General features: G+C 52.2%; 3 protein-coding genes across 12 annotated transcripts in view; 2 read left to right on the top strand and 1 right to left on the bottom strand.

The window, feature by feature from the left end:
- The window catches only part of SLC16A5 (solute carrier family 16 member 5), a 15962-nt gene extending 8511 nt beyond the window's left edge, over positions 1-7451 (top strand). For all 5 annotated transcript variants that reach the window (XM_067715093.1, XM_067715091.1, XM_067715092.1 and 2 more), the window contains 2 exons: positions 1300-2109; positions 3337-7451. In XM_067715093.1, coding sequence (XP_067571194.1) covers positions 1300-2109; positions 3337-3584 — 1058 coding nt within the window. In that variant the 3' untranslated portion in view covers positions 3585-7451. The remainder of the gene's footprint in view (positions 1-1299; positions 2110-3336) is intronic.
- Positions 5257-22360, top strand: part of ARMC7 (armadillo repeat containing 7) — a 23028-nt gene continuing 5924 nt past the window's right edge. For 3 of the 5 annotated variants that reach the window (XR_010937362.1, XR_010937363.1, XM_067715097.1), the window contains exons 1-3: positions 5257-5396; positions 7453-8322; positions 8417-8560. Coding sequence is in view for 3 of the 5 variants with exons in the window: in XM_067715097.1 (XP_067571198.1) it covers positions 8232-8322; positions 8417-8560 (235 nt within the window). In the remaining 2 variants the exon portion in view is untranslated. Of the gene's footprint in view, positions 5397-7452; positions 8323-8416; positions 8561-19150; positions 19627-19879; positions 21905-22360 lie in introns of those variants that run through there. The other 2 variants (XM_067715096.1, XM_067715098.1) reach the window with 2 other exon arrangements.
- Positions 21903-22360, bottom strand: part of NT5C (5', 3'-nucleotidase, cytosolic) — a 1628-nt gene continuing 1170 nt past the window's right edge. For both annotated transcript variants that reach the window (XM_067715094.1, XM_067715095.1), the window contains exon 5: positions 21903-22290. In XM_067715094.1, coding sequence (XP_067571195.1) covers positions 22109-22290 — 182 coding nt within the window. In that variant the 3' untranslated portion in view covers positions 21903-22108. The remainder of the gene's footprint in view (positions 22291-22360) is intronic.

Here is a 22360-nt window from a genome sequence, read left to right as displayed (position 1 = left end):
AGACTCCATCTTTGGCTTTGCAAAGTGGAGGTTGGCGGCTTTGATAAGAGGAATCCTGGAGCAGAGGTAAGGATGAAAGTCTGATTGGAACAGGTTCAAAAGAGAACAATAGGGGCGTTCCCAGGTGGTCTAGTAGTTAGGATTCTGGGCTTTCACTGCCGTGGCCCAGGTTCGATCCCTGGTCGGGGAATTGGGATCCCACAAGCCACGTGGCACGGCCAAAAAAAAAAAAAAACAAGAGAGAAAGAAGAGGAGGAAGGAAACTGGAGACAGTGGAGATAAACAGTATTTCCAAGAAATTTTGATATAAGGGGAGAGCAGAGAAATGGACCAGTACCCAGAAGAGACTGTTGTCAAGAGTTTTGTTTTAACGGGAGAAATAACAATGAGGGAGAATGATCTAGTAAAGAGGGGATAATGGATGCCGCAGGAGAGAGAAATTGCTGGAGGGGTGTGCCTTCAAGTAGACAGGATGCAGGGCAGAAGTGGAGGGTTGCCCTTGACTGGGAGCACGGACTGTCCATTGTCACAGACGGGAAGGTAGGTGGTCAGCTGGCAGTGCGGGAGGGAGGTGTCGGGGTGCTCAGAGGAGGAAGGCCTGGTGGTCGTCTAAGAGCGGGGACAGTAAATGGTCGAGGGAACTACAGTGGCACCGTGGGTGGCCCGAGGGCCCGCCTGAGGCCAGTGGTCACAGCGTGGTTGCGAACTTTCTCTCCAGCATGTTCAGCTGTGCATGGAGTGGCAGGGGGGAGGTGGCATCCAAGCTGAGTCAGGAGAGGAAAGTCTGAGGGAAGCATATTCCAGGCAGAGGGAATGGCAACTGCAAATGTCCGAGTAGGTGGGCAGCTTAATGTCCAGAGGAAGAGAAAGAGACTGATGGGGCTTGATCGTGGCGAGTGTCAGGGAGAGTGGCCTGAGACGGCACCCAAGGGGTGGCCAGGGGCCAGACCGTGCAGAGCCTTCCAGGGCAGAGTAGATACTCTGGCTTTTCTTCTAGGTGTGATGGGAAATATTTGGAAGGTGTTAAGCAGCAGAGAGACTTAACCTGATTTAGGGTTTTGAAAATCCCCCTGGTGCTGTGCCAGCGGGAACAGGTGTGCCCCTGGCAGCCTTGAGAGGGCAGGTCTGAGGGGCGGGATGCTTCTAGGGAGGTGGTGAGGTAGGCTGATTCCATCTTAAGTCCCTGGGGACCTGGAAGTGGGTCTGCGCTGGAACGGAAGGAGAACAGACCTGGGACCTGACCCCAGGGTCCCTGCACTGGGTGCGCCCTGGAGCTGGTCCTCCCCTCTCCTTCCGCAGGCTTGGGCATGTGCTTCAGCTTTCAGTCAAGCATCACTGTGCTGGGATTGTACTTCACCCGCTGGCGGGTGCTGGCCAACGCGCTGGCCTCGGCGGGCGTCTCCCTGGGCATCATGCTCTGGCCGCTGCTCTCCCGCTATCTCCTGGAGGACCTGGGCTGGAGAGGCAGCTTCCTCATCTTCGGCGGGGTTCTCCTCCACTGCTGTGTGTGTGGGGCCATCCTGAGGCCCGTGCCTGCCCGTGTGACCCCTGACACCAGAGACGGCCTCCCTCCACCTTCCAAGAGACCCGCACGCGGCTGCCCGGCAGCATGCGGTCGGGCCATCCGGCGCCACCTGGCCTTCGATGTCCTGCGGCACAACGTGGGCTACCGCGTGTACACCCTGGGGGTCGCCTGGATGATTGTGGGCTTCCCGCTGCCCCACGTCTTCCTGGTGCCCTATGCCATTTGGCACGGGGTGGACGAACACAGGGCGGCCCTTCTCATCTCCATCATTGGCTTTAGCAACATCTTTCTGCGGCCCATGGCTGGGCTGGTGGCAGGCCGGCGGGACTTCGCCAGTCACCGCAAGTACCTGTTCAGCCTGGCGGCCCTGCTCAACGGGCTCACCAACCTGGCGTGCGCGGCGTCGGCCGACTTCCGGGTGCTGGTGGCCTACTGCCTGGTGTACAGCGTGTCCATGAGCGGCATTGGTGCTCTCCTTTTCCAGGTCCTCATGGACATTGTCCCCATGGACCGGTTCTCCAGCGCCCTGGGCCTCTTCACCGTCCTGGAGAGCATCTCCATCCTCATCTCCCCGCCACTGGCTGGTGAGGCCCTGGGAGGGAGGGCAGCCAGGGGTGGCCTGGGCAGGGCATGGGGGGGTGCAAATAGGAACAGTCTGGAGACTTGGGCCCCCTCCAGCATCTCAGGGTTAGCGACTTGGAATCTGTGATTTTCTCAAGCACCTCAGGGGACTGGCTGTAGCCTGTTCCGCAGCTGGCACTCAGGGTATGAAGAGTGAAAAATAAGGATTTTCATACCAGACTTATCTCAGTCCTTTGTCTTCCCCTCTGTACCTCTGGCTTCTTATCAGTAAAGTGGGGATGACAGTAGAATCTACCTCACAGGCTTGTTGTGGGGATCACAAGTGTCATATAGCAAAGAGCTTAGTAGAGAACCTGGCACACGGTAAGTGCTATGCACATGTCTGCTGTTCGTAACATCCTCTGCCTGTGGGGCCCGGGCAAGTCATTTTCCTTCTCTGAGCCATAGTGTCATCTGCAAAATGCAGATGAGAACACCTGCCACACCCATCCCTACACCTGTGCCAGTCACGGGGTGGGCAGGGCTGAAGACAGAGAACTAGTCCCCACCTCTCAGGGCTTACCTTCTGGTGGAGGAGTCGGGGATTAGAGCAAAGAGGCCCCTTTGTGATCATAATGGTGATTTGTGCCGGGAGGGAAACGAACAGATACGGAAGCAGGGACCCACAGGAATGGACTTGCTGGGCGGCTGAGCGTGTGACATTCAGAGTAAAAGGGAAGGTTTGTGAAGCCCGTGGTGCTGGGGGGCAGTCAACAGACAGCACGGTTATTATAGTCAGACAACGGGGACTATATACCTCCCAAGTGTGGCATTGGAAGTCCCAGTTTCCAAGGGCGTTCTCCAAGCCGATGAGCGGGGAGAGCAATCCAGGAGGAGGCGTGGCGGGCCTGGGGTAGGGCTGAGCAGATATCCCAGACGCCACTGGCCCTTGAGTCCTTGGCTTCCTGCCACCAAGGGTAAAGGAAACATGCCCCTAAGTGCTCGTCTGGCCGCCCAAGGGCTCTTCCTGCCCGGACTGGGGCTGTTTTAGTGTTTCCTTTCCTTTCATTCAACAAATACCTAACAAGTTCCCACTAGGTGCCAACCACGGTTCCTCGTGCTGGGGATGCAGGAGAGACAACAATAAAATCCCTGCTCTCACAGAGTACACAGTTTCGCAGGGGTGAGGGGGCGTGGGCGGGAGGCCTGGTAGCCAAGGGCAGTGGCCTAACTTGCTCTCTGTCCCCTAGGACTCCTCCTAGACACCACCAGCAACTTCAGCTATGTTTTCTACATGTCAAGTTTCTTCCTCATCTCAGCCGCCCTCTTCATGGGTGGCAGTTTCTGGGCCCTGGGGAAGATTGAGAGGCAGGGCCCGCAGGCTGAGGTGCAAGGAGCTGTAACAGAGGCTGCCCCAGAGCAGGGCCTCACTCTGGAGGACACAGACGGTCCCAAGAAGCGGCTGCGCGTGGAGATCATGTATGTGACCAGCGTCTGAGGCCCGGGGTCACTCACATGTGTGACCGGCATCTGAGTCCTGAAGTCAGTGAGGCCTGCCTCAGCCCAGGAATGTCCAGCGACTTCGTCAGAGGCTGGGGTGAAGGGCTGCCCAGAAAGCCTGAACCAAAGGCCATCTGGGTTCTGCACGTCGGGACTCAGCCAGGAGTGGGGACCTTAGAGGCTGACCTCCAGAGGCTCAGGGTTCCTTCTAACCAGCAGAATCCAGGAGCGGATCCTCCTGACTTTTTTGCTGGGGCATCAGAGTACCCGGGGCCCAGGAAGGTGGGTCTGCGCCCAGCTCAGGTCTGTCACGGCCGGCTTGGCTCAGCTGGCTGCCTGCGCTGCTGCTACAGCTCAACACACTGGACCCTCAAGTCCGGCCTGGGTGCCTCCCATGTGATCTCTTTGTCCTTCACCCTCTAGACAGCTCCGAAGAGCTCAACCCTCCTCCGAGTCTCTCCTGCCCCCCTTCTTCCCAGGTGGCCCAGCCCTTGCCCGCAGGGCTGCCCCCAGCACAGGTTGCTGGACCTCATGCTACCTGGAACCTTGGGAAGAAGGGCTTTGGAAGAGAATGTGTTGCAGTGGTGGAGGGCCAGGCTGAGCGTTGGCCTGGATGCAGGATTTGGACAGATTAAATGCCAGGTGGAGCAGCCGTCCTGGCGACAGTACAGAGAACTGGAGGGGAGCCCCTGGCTTGGGTCCTAGAATCAGTGAATTCTGAGGGCCCCCTGCACACTCAGCAGGGCCTGCTCCAGGGTCTCCTCCCTCCTCTGCCCCATCCTGTATCTTGGCTGGGAAGATCAGTGCTGGGGGGAGCGGGAGAGCCACACATCAGACCAGGGGCGGAAGGATTGCTAGGCAGGGCCCCAGGACCTCTGTGGAAACGGAGCTGCTTTTGCAGCAGAAGCCCTTTCACTCCCCTCTCCTGTCAGCCTTTTCTCCCTGCTGTGTCAGAGGTGTCAACCCTGGGATAAGTGGCTGGCTGGGCCAGCTGCCAGGCCACCCCTGCTCCCCACTGGCCTGTGCGTCTGGCCTGGAAGTCAGAGCTTCTCCCCCAGACCAGCCGGCCGCCACGTACTCTTTTTGCTGGTGCCTTCCCTGAGATCATCACCTGGGGACTGGCTGTCATCAGCCCAGGCTTGTCCCAACAGTGTACCAACTGAGTGAAAGGAAAAACAGAGTTTGTTTGAATACACACAGAAACACTTTCTGCAGCGGGTTATAAACCCTGTGAACTAACGAAGCTAGAAAAGAGGCCTGGAGTAAGTTTTCCCCCATCCCCCTTTAGGGCTACTCCCACCAAGGACCTTGTTTGTTGATTCAAGCTCAACCAGGTTTCAACAAGAAACCCTTATCAGGAGAATTGCTTTTCTTTTTATGACCCGACTCCAGCCTTCCTCCTGCACGAGTCCAACTGGCGTGAGTCAGCATCCTTGGGGATGTTGTCTTTCCCAGGACTCATGAGTGCCCCCTTCTGGCCAAAAGAGGTAGTACGGAGGTGAAGCAAAGGGCTCTGGGCTGGAATAGAGACCTGAATTCACGTTTGACTCCGCCATAATTTGCTGTGTGACTCTGGACCATCTCTGGGCCTTGAAAAAGGAGGAGGTTGGCCTAGATAAGTTAAAGTCTCTTCCAGTTTGAAAAGTCTGATCCTGAAGACCCCGCATTGCCTCCCTGCCCCTCCATCCTGTCCTGTACTTGGGCACCATCCATAGCTTGTACACTGAAGGGGGAATCCACAGCTGGACACATTTACCAGGTCCTGCCACCTTCTCCATCTTAACTGAGCAGAAAAGAAGATTTGGGGCTGGTAGGTAGATGAATACTTTTTGGTGCTAGTAGCCACAAGCCTTTGAAGTGTGTATCCCCTTTTAGGCCCACTTCCTGAAAACTGATTTCTTTCAAGGAAAAAAGATACTAGTAAACATTTAGCATAGGAAACTTTGACCTCCTCTGCCCCCTGGGCAAGCGTGGTGATAATCTCTGGGCAGAATTCCTTCAGCAAATATTATTGAGCATCTACTGTGTGTCAGGAACTGGCAGAGAGGAGTTAAGACCTGGTCGCTGCCCTCAGCACAAAACCAAGGATGAAGAATTCTTCCCAGAGATGAGGGCCTCTGAAGCCTTAGGAGGGGACAAATGAGGGAGGCTGGGGTGGCCCATCTGATTCCAGAACCCACACTTAGCTGATCCTGGGATTCCTCTAGAGAGGGTCTAGAGCAGTTCCTGACCAGGAGCTCCCTTCCATCCTGTCCCCAAGCTCTGAGCTCCTGGTCCCAGGCCTTTACTGCTCTGTCCAGACAGAAGCAGAGAAGCCCCCTGGCCACCTCGTGCTGAGATATACTTCCCCAAGTCGAATCAGCTCCCCTCTGAATGTGAAGGGCCTGGTGAGGGGCCTGGGGCCACTGTCCTGCAAGAAGCAGCCAGGGTACCCAAGCACCCAGACTATGGTCATAACTCCTGCCCCAGGGGTGTGTGCACAGGGCAGGGGCTGATCACAGGGACCTGAGCCCACCACGGAGGTGGAGGCTGCTCTCAACGGGGCTGTGGTAGGCTGGAGTGTGGCAGCCACTCTGCCCTCATGCCAGGCCCAGGGCAAAAGGAGCATGGCCCTTGCCCTCAAGAAGCTCGCAGCCCAAGCCCCTTTCATCCCCACGTTTTCAAGCACAACTGGAGTCTGGGAGGACCACCTTCCTCCCTGGTGCTCTGTCCCCTGTGCCTATGAGGTCTGGGTCGCAAGCCCTCTTCCTGAGAAGCCCCGAGAAGGAAGTGGGCGGAAGGGCTTCAGCATCAGAAAACCGCCCAAGCGGTACAGCTGGGCTCCTTCTAGGGCCCGACGGTGCTGCCCCTGGTGCTCTCTGCCACCTGGCTGATAAAATGCCTTCCAGCCAGAGGTGGCAGACTCAGCTCAGGATTGGGAAGCAGAGGGTACCAGGCTTGCCCGGCTTTTCATTTTGGCCGCGCCAGGCGGCATGCAGGATCTTAGTTCCCAGACCAGGGATAGAACCCATGACCCCTCCATTGGGAGCGCGGAGTCAACCACTGGACTGCCGGGGAAGTCGTCGCCTGGCTTTTGGGAAAAGCAGACGAGAAGGTAGTGTCAAAGTGTTACCGAACCCAGGTCCGGCTGCTCGCCGCTCGAAAGCCAATTCTTTTTTGGAGCACAGGCTCCGGACGCGCAGGCTCAGCGGCCATGGCTCACGGGCCCAGCCGCTCCGCGGCATGCGGGATCTTCCCGGACCGGGGCACGAACCCGTTTCCCCTGTATCGGCAGGCGGACTCTCAACCACTGCGCCACCAGGGAAGCCCACAAAGCCAATTCTTGAGAGACAAGTGTTGGTAGGAAAGGAAAGGTTGCTTCAGAGGCTGGCAACCGGGGAGAGGGTGGAGTCCTGTCCGAGAACTCCCGATTGCTGTTCAGGGGACAGGGGCTTTTAAAAGGGAGTTTCAGGGTTATATAGGCGGAGGGAGGGAGCAGAACAGCATAGTCAGTTCTGACAGTCAGCTTGAAACCAGTAATGTGGTCTGATCAGCGTCATCTTGGTCGTTTTAAGTACGGTTAATCTTTAGTTCCAGGGTTTGTTCCCATTTCTTTGAGGCCAGTTCTAGGAATTGTGTGAAGTGGAGCAGCTTATGTCATGGCTTCAATTTGGCCATCATGTAGTCATCCTCCTCCACCTGGTGGGGGCTTCAGTAGCTGCAAAACAGCTCACAGGATACAGCTCAGAATGTTATCTATAGAACTTAAGGACGAACTAAAGGTCCTTGACTATGCTTAAGGACTAAACTATTATTATCTGGTCTCCTTTGTTTTCCTCTGTTTCTGCATTTTTTCACTTCTGATTAAACTTATTCTTTGGCTAAAGTTTTTCCACAGAGAAAAGGCAGGCTGAGGACATGGGGGGCAAGGACCATAGGGTCCTGCTCCGTTTCAAAAGGACCCGCGTGGGGGACACAGGGAGCCGACACTTGCGTTCCTGGGGGCCCTTGGTGTGTGTGGGGGAACTGCACCCCTCCGTCAAGTGCAGGGGCATCTGGAGGTGCTTCTGCCCCGACAGCCCCCCACACAGGCGCTCCGGCACCTCTGAGCTCCTAAGGGCCCTAGAGGAGCTCCTCAACGCATCCGCAACCTTCCATGACCGCTTCCATCACGATGCGGATCGCCACCTGCCTGAGACAAGAGGCTTGAAGCTCCCGGCCTAAGCACCAGCAGAAGAACTTGCTTGAAGCAAGCCCAGGGAGCTCAGTGACAGCCCCGCCCCTCACCCTCCTGGGCCCGCCCCTTCCGCCCCCTGGGGCGGGGCTAAGAGCGGCTTGCCCCGGAAGTCCGGAACTGAGCCGGAAATTAAGCGCCGCTGAGCGCTGCTCCTCCTTCCTTCGGCGCGCGACAGCGTCCTGGTTTTCCGCGCCCCAATTTGGATGTTCACTCCCAACTCTTACGGGGTACTGTGTCCCCACCCCATTTCCCCAGCCCAATTTCAGCTGCAAATTACTGCAGAACCTGAACCGAGGAAAGGAACCTATTTCCCGCTCCGGTCTGCCCCTCTCCGGACCCGGCGAGGCCCAGGTGAGGTTCTCGCCCGCTTTCCAGCCTCACCTTCCACACTCCCCTGCCCGTCCCCCGGGGTTCCTCCGCCGCCCGACCATGGCCCAGAAGCCGAAGGTAGACCCCCATGTCGGCCGGCTGGGATACCTGCAGGCGCTGGTCACGGAATTCCAGGCGACCGAGAGCCAAGGTGAGAGCGGCAGGGTGGGGAGCAGGGTACCAGGCAGGGGTCTGGCCGCGATCGCCGCCCCGGACCTGGCTCCAGTGCCGCTTTTCCACTGCAGACGCCAAGGAGCAAGTACTGGCCAACCTCGCCAACTTCGCCTATGACCCCAGTAACTACCAGTATCTGCGGCAGCTGCAGGTCCTGGACTTATTCCTCGATTCACTGTCGGAGGAGAATGAGACCCTGGTGGAGTTTGCTATTGGTAAGGATGGGGCCGCTCTCCTGGATACCTGATGGGCTGTAATGAGATAATGAGTTAGAAGTGGGTTGTTGGGAAAGGAATCTCTTAGGCAGTCGCTCAGCTGCGAAGGCAGACTTTCGCGATGTCTGTGCCGCCTCCGCGGTTCACACGTTGTCCAGGTCACGGCTCGCTTGAATCAGGTTTGGAACTCTTTCTTAGGACCCCCTCTGCCTGTCTAGCTTCCCTCCCGCTTAGAGGTGAGATCGAAAATGAGGGAATGGTTTGAAGCCCCATTGGAGGGGAAAATGTTGAGTGCCTTTTTTAAACATCTTTGACTTAATGTTTTAACATCGGGACTTCCCTGGCGGTCCAGTGGTTAAGTCTCCGTGCTTCCACTGCAGGGGGCACGGGTTCAATCCCTGGATGGGGAACTAAGATCCCACATGCCGTGGGGCACAGCCAAAAAAAGTTTTACCATCAAGAGAAGTAGCGGTGACTTGGAATGGCTTGTGACTCCTGTAGTTGTTATGGTCTAAGACCTACTGAATTATTCACTGGACAGATATTTATTGGACGTATATTGTGCGAGCAAGGTATTGTTCTAGATGTTGGAGAGATGGCGAACAAGTTGGGCAAAGGGTCTTTGCCCTCAAGGAATTTACATTCGAAAGTAGGGGGAGACAGATGGTTGACAAACAAGAAAGCTGAGGCTCTGAAGAAAATAAACAGGGTGATGAGAGAGAGCAAGGGGAGGGAGGGGCTACTTCTTGTTTGGCCATCATGGGAAGGCACAACGTGGGCAAAGACTCTAGCAGAGCTTCCCTGGTGGCGCAGTGGTTGAGAGTCCGGGGACACGGGTTCGTGCCCCGGTCCGGGAAGATCCCACGTGCCGCGGAGCGGCTGGGCCCGTGAGCCATGGCCGCTGAGCCTGTGCTCCGCAATGGGAGAGGCCACAACAGTGAGAGGCCCGCGTACCGCAAAAAAAAAAAAAAAAAAAAAAAAAGACTCTAGAGCAGGAGGAGCCAGAAGGAACGCTGATGTGGCACCATTGTGTTGAGTGAAGCAGAGAGTGGTACTAAGTGAGGTTATAGAGAGCTCACGGCACCAGAGTTTACAGGGATTCAGGTCTCGGCATTGGGAAAGAGTTTGGAGTTTATTCTGAAGGCAAACCAACATTGTTTTTTCAGCATGCATCTTTAAAAAAGAACATTTCTCTACATAGTGAATCTTATCTACATAGAGAATGAACTTAATAATTCCATTATCACCAAATACCCAGTTAGGCCAACTTCTCTAATAGGTCCCAAAAGGACATTTTGCTGTTGTTGTTTTGTATAAACCAGGATCCAGTCCAGGATTCATGCACTTAATCTGGTTCTTACGTTCCTTAGATCTCAATCTCTCTCTTTTTAAATAAACTTTGTATTTTAGAACAGTTTTAGAAAAATTGCAAAGATAGTACAGAGTTCCCATATATGCCACATCTAGTTTCCTCATTGTTGTCGTCTTACATTAGTATGGTACGTTTGTTACAATTAATAAACCAATATCGATGCATTATTATTAACTCAGGTCCATACTCTATTCAGATTTGTTTAGTTTTTCCCTAATAATCCTTTTACTCCTCCAGGATTCCATCCAAGATACTGTGTTACATTTAGTTGTCATGTCTCCTTAGGCTCCTCTGGATTGTGCCAGTTTCTTAGACTTTCCCTTTTTTCTGGATGACCTTGGCAGTTTTGAGGAGTACTGGTCAGGTATTTTGTAGGTTTTCCGTCAGTTGGGGTTTGTCTGATATTTTTCTCATGATTAGAGTGGGCTATGGGTTTTGGGGAGGATGACCACAGAGGTAAACGGTAAAAGGCCATTTTCATTTACATCATATCAAGGGCATATGCTATCAACATGACGTATCACTGTTGATATTAACCTTAATCACCTGGATGAAGTAGTGTTTGTCAGGTTTCTCCACTATAAAGTCACTCTTTTTATTTATTTATTTATTTATTGGCCATACCTTGTGGCATGTGGGATCTTAGTGCCCTGACCAGGGATTGAACCCATGCCCCCTGCATTGGAAGCATGGAGTCTTAACCACTGGACCGCCAGGGAAGTCCCTGAAGTTACTCTTTATCCTCCCCCTTCCCCCCTTTCCATATGGTGCTGTTTGGAAGGAAATCACAGCATCAATTATCTTATATCTTTTTTTAATATAAATTTATTTATTTTTGACTTCTTTTGGGTCTTCGTTGCTGCACGCGGGCTTTCTCTAGTTGCAGTGACGGGGGCTACTCTTCGTTGTGGTGCGCGGGCTTCTCACTGCAGTGACTTCTCTTGTTGCGGAGCATGGCCTCTAGGCACGTGGGCTTCAGTAGTTGTGGCACGTGGGCTCAGTAGTTGTGGCTCGTGGGCTCTAGAGCTCAGGCTCAGTAGCTGTGGCCCACGGGCTTAGTTGCTCTGCGGCATGTGGGATCTTCCAGGACCAGGGCTCGAACCTGTGTCCCTTGCAGTGGCAGGCGGATTCTCAACCACTGCCCCACCAGGGAAGCCCATCTTATATCTCTTTTAATCATTAATAGACTCTTTTTTCCTAACACTAATTGTTGAAGGATCCAGACCAGCTCTGCAGAACGTCTCACCTTCTGAATTGTCTAGTTGCCTCTTTATGGTGTCATTTCATTTGTTCCTGTAACTGCTTTATTTCCTGTAACTTAGAAATTAGATTGAAAACTTTTCTAGAATCAAGTAACACACTTTTTTTTTTTTCCTGAATACATCCTGGGCAAATGTGATTTAAATTTTTGAAAGGCCATCCAGGTCTGCCTCTAATTTGTGGTATCTGGGACTCCTCTTACTACGACAGGCCTCACACATGTGTGGACATCCCAGCTTCACTCACAGCCCCACAAACACTTGCCTGGTGGCCACTCATTGGACTTTGGCGTGTGCACACAAACAGCGGGGTTCACCGCCGGGAGTCAGGATGCAGGAAAGAGGCCCATGCAGCTGGGGGAGCAGGTTTAGGAACTGGAGCTCTGGGTATGGGGGAAGAGGGATGGGCTTTGGGCAGGCTCCCTGGACTCTTCAACCTATGGAGAGGGCCAGAGTGAGGCCCTCGAAACCTGGGCTGGGGGCAGGAGCCCCGGTTGCCCAAGTCTAAGGGTGGGAATAGCTCATGTCTCTGCCCCTCTGGAAGATTATTATGCTGAATAAATATCGTGAAAAATTGGTCACTTTAAGATTTTCTCCAGTGTTAGTACTCCATCTCCTCCCTTTTTGGAACTCTGCTCCCCAGCTTCTGCCGCCTGAGTGGTGACAGTGACCCCTGCAGAAGCCCGTGGCTAGGCCTCCACCTGAGAGTGATACAGCTCCTTCAACTCAAGCTCTTGACTCTGGAGAAACCTTTGCTGAAAAGAGCAGTCACCCGGGCAAGTTTTACAGGATCAGGAAGCAACTTTCCCGAGGCAGGAACACTCTTGAGTTCCTGGCCCACTGAGCTGGGAGCTTTGCCAGAGATCAGGGCTGGGCCTGGGTTCTTGCCCTCCTGGGCAGCTTCCCAGAGTGGGTGACCAAGCCCTGGACCTGGAGTCCACGGTCCCCACTTCTCCACTTTGTAGCCAGTCTTTGTGGATGAGTCCTGTCCCTTCACTGAGCCTCATTTCCTCACCTGAGCCTCGTCTGCCTCGCAGGACTGTTGCGGGGAGCGGAGCGTGTGCGCGTGTCTGTCTCCGTGAAGGTATCGATACTTTGTCTAGAATTGTTGGTATCATCACCAGTTTTACTTTTCACAGCCACTGTTTCCTTCTCTTTTTCTTCTCCTTCCCAACGTCCCCAATCCCCAGAGCAGCAGCTTTCTTAGCATTGAATCCCTCCGTGGGATCCTCTGGAGATTAAAATCCTCTCGTATTTATTGCGCATAACTTAAAAGGAGAGTCCCAGTGGTGCTTAGAAGCCGATTTTGTTACTCTTGCTGTTTCCTCTTCTGTTAACGTCTGTGCTGCTAAATGGGAAACACTGTCGGTGCTTATTCTGTGCTGGGCTTTGTAGCTTTGAATCTTTTGTCTCTGATGGCAGATCTGAGATGGTGAATCTCCATGAGATCAGAGTGCCTTGCTTACCTTTGTTACGTCTTGAATGCCCAGGCCTTTTGGCCTGGGACGAGGATGGGGCCGGGGAATGTGCGCAGTCCCGGACATGACTTCGTGCTGCAGCCCTGAGTGCGTTTGGTTCTGGAATAACTGCTGGGTTAGATGGCCCATGGCCATGGTTTGGCAGAACCAAAACCAATGTTGGTTTGTTGGCAAGGAATATAGAGAGTTTGGTAAGAGTTGGGCTTTGGGGTCAGGCAGGCCTGGGTTCAAGTCCTCACTCCCCGACTTAACTCTGGGCATGTGATTTCCCTTCTCCCATCATCGGTCAGGTGGGGGAGGATCGGTACCTGCCTCACAGAGTTGTTGAGAGAAGTAAATGAGATAAAGTGCCTGCAGCTGCAAGGTCCCCGAGGTAGCCAGACCCCTTTGAGGATAAACAGTTCCCGAGTCTCCCAGAGAGGTGAGGTAGGATGGGATAGTGTCTAATCACCCAGCTGTTCCAGGGATTCGGCCCTTCTGGAAAAGCATCGTTGAATGATAGGAAAAGGTATGAAAGTTGATCTTTATCCTCACAGTGGGTGTCCGGGCAGTAGTAGGAGGAAGTACCACGGGGAGACAGGCACTGGTCAGGCCTGAGCCACCCTCATTTGGGATGGGGGATAGGAAGCGGGTGAATTATCAGGAACCAGATAAAAAGCCAGCATCTCAGTAAATACTTGAATGAGTGAGAGAATTCAGAGCTCATGCCCCAAATAAAAACTCTGGCAGGCTTTGGCATTAATTTGGGAGTGTTGGACTGAAGCACCATTGGTTGATTCTCTGGTGTCTTATATGCTGTGTTTGCACACCTGCACCATTCTAGATGGTGTATGGAGATGTAAAGGAACCAGGAGATAATTCTCTGCTTCCATGAAAACTGGCTGAATCCTAGTATGTCACGGAATACTCAGGCAGTTTTGTTACTACAACAGTAATGCAAGTAGGTGGCCTCCCACGATTCAGGTTAAATCGCTTTCCTCTGTTCTATTTCATGCAATACCTGTAGCTGCCACCAGATGGTGGTGGTGTACTGAAAAAGGCTGGTAGATGAATCCTGAGCCGCCTCTCTTTGGAAAAATAGGATTTAGTAAAATTGAAGATAGGCATGCCGCGTGACCCAGCAGTTACAATCATAGGGTTAGGTACATGCACGTCCAGACACATGCAAAAATGTCACCAGCAGTATTGTCTGTAACAGTCCTAAACTGGAAACAGTCAACAGTGGAATGAATTATCAATATTGTCGATATTCATACTGCTTAGCAAGGTAAATGAACAATCTACAGCTCCTTGCAATTATCTTAAAAACATAACGTTAAGAAAATGATGCTAGACACATAATAATATGTACAGTGTGATTCCATTTCTATAAAGTCCAAAAAGAGGCAGAACTGAATTATAGTATTTAGGGGTGTGTGTGTAGTAAAATTTTTTTTATTAAAAATTTAAAAGGTCCTGCTATTAATTTAAAATTATTTTATTGCATTGTTACACGTCAGGAAGAGGGTCATCTCTGAGAAGGGGAGAGAATTGAATCAGGAAAGAACATGCAGAGGCTTCTGGACTGATGACAGTGTTTCAGTCTTTGACCTCAGTGCTGGTTACATGAGCACTTGCTTTCTCATTGTTAAACTCTACCTGTATGTGCCAGCCCTTTCTCTGTGTGTGGGTTGAAGATATGCCCTGTGCCAGCCTCCGAGGCTATAAACAGGTGCGTGCTTGGTCCATATCTACTGTGTGCCAGGGAGGGGTCTTACATTATTTAATTCTCTCTTCCTGTTTTACTGATAAAGAAACCTAGGCTTAGAGAGATGGAGTTGCTTGCTCTGCTCACCTGAGTCCCCTGGGGCATTCCTGGGATTCTAGCTAGATCTGCCCACCACAGAGCCCTCGCTCCATCCTCCATACTCTCGGGTTCCCGTGTACCTCCTTCTCTCACTGATCATTTAGTGTCCTGGGGTCACACATCTTTCTGCTTAAAAAGAAATTCCTCAGCTATCCATTTGTTACAGGAAAGAGGTGAATTCAAGGTCCTCACCCCACTGCTCCCTTCCACACCAGCTGGGAAGGCTGGCTCCAGGCCCCTGTGCCCTCCCTCCCCAACTGGCAGAGACCAATCCCCCTTCCTCTCAGTTCTAGGCAGAAGCAGGGTGTGCGTGTGTGTTTTATTAATTTATGTGAATACATAATTGACTCACATGGTACAGAATTCAAAAGGGTAGGTAATAAACAGTAACTCGGTCTGTAGCCTTTTCTGGAGGCAACCATTGTTACTAGTTTCTTGTGTATTCTCCCAGAGATATTTTAGGGATTGATAAACAAATACGTATATATTTGTTTGTATACTATGTATACCTTTTTGCATATCCTACACATGTTGAAGTATACTGTATCTATATATATATATTTTTTTAACTTAGCACCATGTCTTGGCACACCTGCAGTGTCAGCCCATAAAGAGCTGCCTGATTCTTTGTAACTGCTGCATGATGTCCACTGCATGAAGGGACTAACATTTAGCCGGCCCCTGAGGGGGGCCATTTAGGTTGTTTCCATTTTGCTGTCATGAGCAGTGTGACAGTGGGTACCCTTATTTGTATGTCATTTCTCACTTGTGGGAGTGTACCTGTAGGATAAAATTTTAGAACTGAAATACAGGTCAGAAGTGCGAAAAACCATGATTTTTTAAAATTTAATTTGTTTTTTTTAACTTATACAAAACATATCTGTTTAAGTCAAAACTGTATTACGAGTATGGTCTCACTACCATTCCTGTCCCTTCCACTCTGTTCCCCCCTCATATGAAACCAGCAAATGTGGGCGTATACATATATGTATATTCGTCTCTCACCTTCTTACGTATAATAGTAGCTTTCTCTATATGCTGTTCTGTCCCTTGAATGTCTGTCCTGAAATTTCACAGAGAACCATCTTCAAGATACTGAAGTAAAACCCAAGAACAAATAGCCCCCAGTGAGGATTTTGACCTGGGATTGACCACGGCCAGCCCAGTACCCTGGGGCGGGCGGGTCGTCGGGCGGGTCCTCAGCTGTAACGGTCTTGAGCCACTGTCTCCAAGGACTTGCCCAGCCCTCTCAGGCACCAGGTGCTGGCTAAGCACTTGGCAGCATGACCTCATTTAATCCCCAGGACAATACTTAGACCCTCCTGTCCCTTCCAGCACCATTGCCCTCCTTGCTTTGTGACCTGAGATCCCCTACCTGCCCTCTCTGAGCCGCCAGCTTTCTCATCCCAGACTGCACTAGGGTTTTCTCTTTTGTCTCTCCCGGGGGTTCCTGTGGCTCCCCACACCTAGAAGGGCCCTGCCTTTGCCTCTTTTTCTCTTTATCTTGCCAGGTTTGTCCAAAATATGTTCATCCGCCAGTCAGAACTTGTTCTCCTTTTTGTCTGGTAACCAGTTTTTAGATTGCAGCAGGATCGGCACACAGTGAAATGCACGTAGCTTAAGTGCCAGTCTGATGAATTTTTAAATTCATTAAGCTGTATGTACATCAATATAACCAGCACTTAAGTCAAGATACAGAATGTTTTCATCTCCCCAGAAAGGTCCCTCGTACCCTCTGCCAGTTAGTGTCTTCCACCCTGAGGTAACCATTATTCTAACCTCTATCCCCATGGATCAGTTTCGCCTGTTCTTGACCTTCATGTAAGAGGAATCCTACAGGATATAGTATCCGGTTTCTTTCACTCAGCATAATGTTTCTGAGATTCATCCAAATTGTTACAGTATCAGTAGTTCACGTCTTTATATGAATAGGCCGCAATTTGTTCATCCATTCACCCGCTGATGGAGATTTGAGCTGTTTCTGGTTTGGAACCTTTATGAATAAAGCTGTTATGATAATTTTTGTACAAGTTTTCTTGTATACATAGGTACTCATTTCTCTCGGGTAGGTTCCTGGTATACACATGTGCTCATTTTTCTCAGACAGATTTGGGTAGGAGTGGAATTGCTGAGTCGTAGGGTAGATGGATGTTTAACTGTGTTAGAAGCTGCCAACTAGCTTTCCACCGTCATCACGATGTGTTACACTCCTCACCGCCAGCATATCAGAGTTCCGGTGCTGCTCCCTCCCTGCCAACACTTAGTATCATCAGTCTTTTTTTGTTTTAGCCATTATGATAGGTGTGTAGTGGCCTCTTATTGTGTTTTTTTTTTTTTTTTTTTTGCGGTACGCGGGCCTCTCACTGTTGTGGCCTCTCCCATTGTGGAGCACAGGCTCCGGATGTGCAGCCCCAGCAGCCATGGCTCACGGGCCCAGCTGCTCCGCGGCACGTGGGATCCTCCCAGACCGGGGCATGAACCCACGTCCCCTGCATCGGCAGGCGGACTCGCAACCACTGCGCCACCAGGGAAGCCCTCTTATTGTGGTTTTAATTCTCATTTCTCTGATAAGGAATGTTGAGCACATTTTCATATATTGACCCTTTTGTGCAGAGTTTATCGAAGTCTTTTGCTCACTGTTTTTATTGTGTTGTTCATCTTTTATTGATAGGAATGCTTTATATATTCTGGATATGAGTCCTCTGTCAGAATCTATGAATATTTTCTTCTTTTGCTTTTTTACTTTTTCTTTTTTTCTTCTTTGGTATGAAGAAAAGAAGTGAAGGTGGTGAGGGGAGGGCCTCTTGGGGAGAGGGACTGATTAGGGTGGTCATGGAAGGCTCTTAGAAGAGGTGACGTCTTTTATTTATTTATTTTTGGCTGCATTGGGTCTTCGTTGCTGCGCGTGGGCTTTCTCTAGTTGTGGCGAGCGGGGGCTACTCTTCGTTGCAGTGCGCGGGCTTCTCATCGCAGTGGCTTCTCTTGTTGCGGAGCACGGGCTCTAGGCGCGCGGGCTCAGCAGTTGTGCCACAGCATTTCTACTTGCCCCTGCTCCTGGCTGAGCCTGGCATCTGCCCGTGGTAGGATTAGTTGTCCTTGTGGTTTCTGAAGGGACACCCTTTCCCACGGGAGTAGCAAAGGGCTCCCTATCTTCTGGGACTTTGGTCAAGTTACTCAACAGCCTCAGGTTCTTTCCCTTAAATGGGGGTGGTGGTAACTCTTCGTGGGGTTCAGTCATGTTCCCAGCATGTGTCCAGCGAGAATCCTCAGTTGCAGGCTCCGGAAATACAGAGGTAAATTACTACCCTGTGGTGCCCAGTGATGGGGGGACAGACAGCAAGTAAAGAAGGTAGTCGGCAGGATGACCCCAGGCTGTGCTAAGGGCTCCACTGGGGTGAATGGGTGCTGAGGTGGACACTGGGAGGGACCTCTCCATCAGTGCCTCAGTCCGTCTCCTGCTGCCCATCTTCCTCGGTTCAGGAGCACCACTCGGCCTCTTCCGTCCCTCAGCACTGCAGATGTCCAAGGTGCACAGGGTCCCAGGGAGCCAGTCCATCCAGCCTCCCGACCCTCTGCAGTGCAGCCCTTTTCCCTGCTCACTGCTTTAAAATCCTTCCAGCAAACATTTGCGGAGCGCCCCCTGTGCCAGAAACCCAGGAAGTCTTGGGAATAAGACAGGCTAGGTCTTTTTTTTTAAATTAATTAATTAATTAGGCTTGCAGCACGGGGGCTCTTCGTTTTCGCGTGCGGGGTCTTTAGTTACGGTGTGTGGGCTCTTAGTTGCAGCATGTGGGATCTAGTTCCCTGACCAGGCATCAAACTCAGGCCCCCTGCATTGGGAACGTGGAGTCTTAACCACTGGACCACCAGGGAAATCCCAAGACAGCCTAGGTGTTGACCTCATGGCACAGTAGCTTCTAGCGGGGCTCAGCAGTCAGTGAGCAAGAAAATTCCACGAAGGTTTCTCAGAGTTCTAAGCATATGAAGACGGTGAGACAGGTGATGAGGGACGTGCCTGGGTGTGGCAGGCAGCGGCTAATGGGGTACTCCAGGGAAACCACACTGGCCACGGAGCAGTGACGTGCTGGTTACTAGCAAGAGGGTGGCACTATGCAAAGATCCCAGAAGGATCTTTGCAGTGGGAAGTCCTTGGAGGCTGAATGGGTAAAATGTTTCCCTACCCAGGTACTGCTAGGGAAGGGGTGGCTGTACCTACCTGGAGTAGGCGGAGATCTTTGCCAGGCCTGCGCCACTTCCCTTCACCTGTCCCCTCTTGCTGGGAAAGAGGTCCTAGTTGGGTTTTCCCGGGCGTGTGGGGAGGTCCCCCCTTTGCTTGTTTCTAGAGATGCTGGGGAAGTGGGTGGGCTGTAACTCACTCCTGATTGGACACTCAGTACTGGTCGGCCATGTTATGCAAATGAGCTAGAAGTTCGTTCTCTACTTGGAGTAGGAACCTAAGGGTGAGGGTGCCCTGATGGCAGGAAGCTCACTCAGGACCCACGAAAATCAGCTTCCCACATCTAGTGATTTAGGCCTGACGGGAGAGAATGAGGGGTCTGGGCATCTTACCTGAGCAGTGGTTCTTAGATCCAGAACCACGGGTCTCTCACTCTGTCCTTTTCTTTTGTCCCCCAGGTTCCTAGCAATAGTGATGTGGGAATGATGCTGAAATGCTTTAAACTCTCAATTATGCTGTTTCCATAAAATGGTGGACTGAACAGCTATTAAATGATGCCATGATTGTAGATTTATTGGCGTGGAGAAATGTTCACAGGACATGGTTAAATGAAAACAGCTGGCTTACAAAACGAGTATCACGTTGTTATTAAATATTTATATGTAGTCACATATTTAAAAATTGTGGGATGAAAAACATGTTAAATGGGTGGTAGGATTAAGATGGTTTATATTTTGACTTCTAATATTTTTGACAGCTTTATTGAGGTATAATTGGCACATAATAAGCTTTACATACTTAAAGAGTATAACTTGATAAGTATTGACATGTGTACACCTGTGAAACCATCACCTTACCTATATTTCTTAATTCTTCTAAAGTGATGATACACTGTGGGTTTTATGTTTTCTACTTAAAAAAAAAAAAAAGGAAAGCCTATCAGTCATTGAGCTGGCTGAACCAGGAGGGAAAGGGATCAGTGCCCACTTCCAGAAGGTTGGGCAGTGGACGGCAGGCAGGCCTTTCTGGAATCTGGAAAGGGAGGGCTGGAGATCAGAATAGACTTGGGATCCCTTGTCCCTGGGCCACCTTTTCAGGCCTGGGCCTTCCCTGGGACTCAGTGGGCGGAGGAAAGATGGAAGGAGGCCCAGGGCTAAGGCATCCAGACTCACCTTGCTCTTCCCCAGGAGGCCTCTGCAACCTGTGCTCAGACAGGGCCAACAAGGAGCACATCCTGCAGACTGGGGGTGTCCCACTCATCATCGACTGCCTGTCCAGTCCCAACGAGGAGACCGTGCTGTCCGCCATGACCACGATCATGTACCTGAGCTCGCCGGGCTCCAGCTCGCACCCCGAGCTGACCGCCACGCCCGTGGTCCAGTGCATGGTGCGCTTCTCCCTCTCGGCCAACGCGAGGCTCCGGAACCTGGCCCAGATCTTCCTGGAAGACTTCTGCTCCCCCAGCCAGGTGGCCGAAGCCCGCAGCCGGCGGGCTCACTCTGCCCTGGGGATCCCACTACCAAGGGCTGAGGCCCCGCAGCAGCCCTGATCCAAGGCGCCCTCAGGCCGCGGCACCGGCACTGCCAGAGACAAGACCAGAATCCCGGTGGGGACTCAGGAAGTGGGAGCAGCAAAGCTCCCACTGTGCACGTTCTCCCCAAGTGGTGCTTTGTCAACCCCTTTAAAGGCGAGTTTTCTCAGTGGGACAGGTGTTTACACTGTGATGAAAGGCACCAGGAGATGAGTGAGGAAGCCAGACTTTGAGACACGTGGAGAAGGAAATTGAAGGGTGCCGTTTTGACAGGCTGACGCTCTCAACCAGCTAGAGGCGAAGGTCCTGCCTCCTGGCCCACCCCGCCACCGAGCTGTCACCCTCGTGTGAGAAGCAGCAGGTCCCTAGACCCAGAGGCTCTGCAGATGGTGTTTCTCCTGAGGAACAGCTGGGCCTGGGGCTTAGGAGAGTTGCCTGAGCTTGAGGAAACAGGCATCATACCTTAACAGAAGTGTCGGGAGTAATTCTGAGAAATAGAAATGAGAAGCCTTGTTGTTAAAAGTATTTCGGGGCCCTGGGAAGCTGGGGAAGTGTTGTGTCCACTGCTGTGGAGGCCGGATACCTGTCCTGCAAGCTCTCCAGGCTGGGTGTTGGGCATGGTGAATGCTGGCCTGGAGAACTCTGTGGCCCAGGATTAACTGTTTATCTACACAGGCCTATCAGCCGGGGACCATGTTAGGGCTTCAAAGACGAAGACGTGGTTCCTGATCTTGAGTGTCACAGCCCAGTGACTGTTAACATGGCCATCAGGCATTAAGACGGAGGCCATGAGGGTGACACATTAGAATACAGGCACAAACTCTACGAGCTGTTGTCTTTTCCCTTCACCACCCCATGGTACTTGCCTGGAAGCCCTGGCCTGCCTTCTCTGCCATCAGGGTTAGTGAGGTGGTGGTGGTGGGGTCCCTGTCCCTGGAAATCTGTCTCAGGCTGGCTTCAGGGATGCAAGTAAGAGAGGTGCTCGAGGGAGATGGGACCAGATACTGACAGCAAGCGAATGGCTCAGAGTCTAGTGTCAGCTGCTCAGCACGGGGGAAGGGGTGTGGGCCCCCTTAGAAAGGTGGGGTTCAGGAGCAGTGGAAGGTCCTGGCCTCCCTTAAGGATGACCTCTTTTTTTTTCTTTTTTAAAATTTTATTTATTTTTGGCTGCGTTGGGTCTTTGTTGCTGCGCGCGGGCTTTCTCTGGTTGCAGCAAGCGGGGCTACTCTTCATTGGGGTGCACAGGCTTCTCATTGCAGTGGCTTCTCTTGTTGCAGAGCACGGGCTGTAGGGCGCGCAGGCTTCAGTAGTTGTGGCACGTGGGCTCAGTAGTTGTGGCTCGCGGGCTCTAGAGCACAGGCCCAGTAGTTGTGGCACAGTTGCTCCGTGGCATGTGTGATCTTCCTGGACCAGGGATCGAACCCGTGTCCCCTGCACTGGCAGGCAGATTCTTAACCACTGCGCCACCAGGAAAGCCCAAGGATGACCTCTTACATGACCAAGGAAAGGCAGATTCGAGAGGAATGGTTTCCAGGTGGACGTGGAGGTGGGCAGACTATGGAACTAATGGACTAAGGAGACGAGAGGGAGGGAGGCAAAGGCCTCCTCATTGGCCTCTGTCCCAGCTGCCCCTGTGGGGCTCCTGTTCCTTCGCTTCCCCCAAATAAAAGGCCATAAGAGAGCAGTGAGCCAAAGTGTTTTATTAAAAAGTTTCCTGATTTTCCCACCATGTTTCCAGGCCAGCTCTGCCAGGAGGGTTCAGGTGGCTGGCACAGTGCTGAGGGGTCATTGCCATGATGCTGCCCTGTCGCTCAGTTCTGCCTGGGCTCCCTGCTGGTCTGCCTTCCCTTCCTTCAGCTACTGTCCACGGCCATGGCCCCTCGCCTTATTCCTGGGGCGGCCCCAGGCCGGTTCGGTCCCGCTGCAGGGCTCCCCGCTTGCTATCTATAATCTCCTTCCAGTTGTCACTCCAGGAGAGCAGCCGTCTCCGTGGGGGGGGCAGGGCCAGGTGCTGGTTGTGGCAGCAGGTGAACAAGATGTGCTCCCAGCTTGGGGTCTCCTCTTGGCCTGGGACAGGACACGGGAGGAAGGCAGTGATACACTCTGTAATCTGGTTATTTTTACTCCCTCTCCCTAA

The sequence above is a fragment of the Pseudorca crassidens genome, chromosome 19 (genome assembly GCF_039906515.1).
Source record: "Pseudorca crassidens isolate mPseCra1 chromosome 19, mPseCra1.hap1, whole genome shotgun sequence".
In the NCBI taxonomy this organism is placed as follows: Eukaryota; Metazoa; Chordata; class Mammalia; order Artiodactyla; family Delphinidae; genus Pseudorca; species Pseudorca crassidens.
Note: the sequence above shows the minus strand (reverse complement) of the source record. Positions and strands in the feature narration are given on the sequence as shown.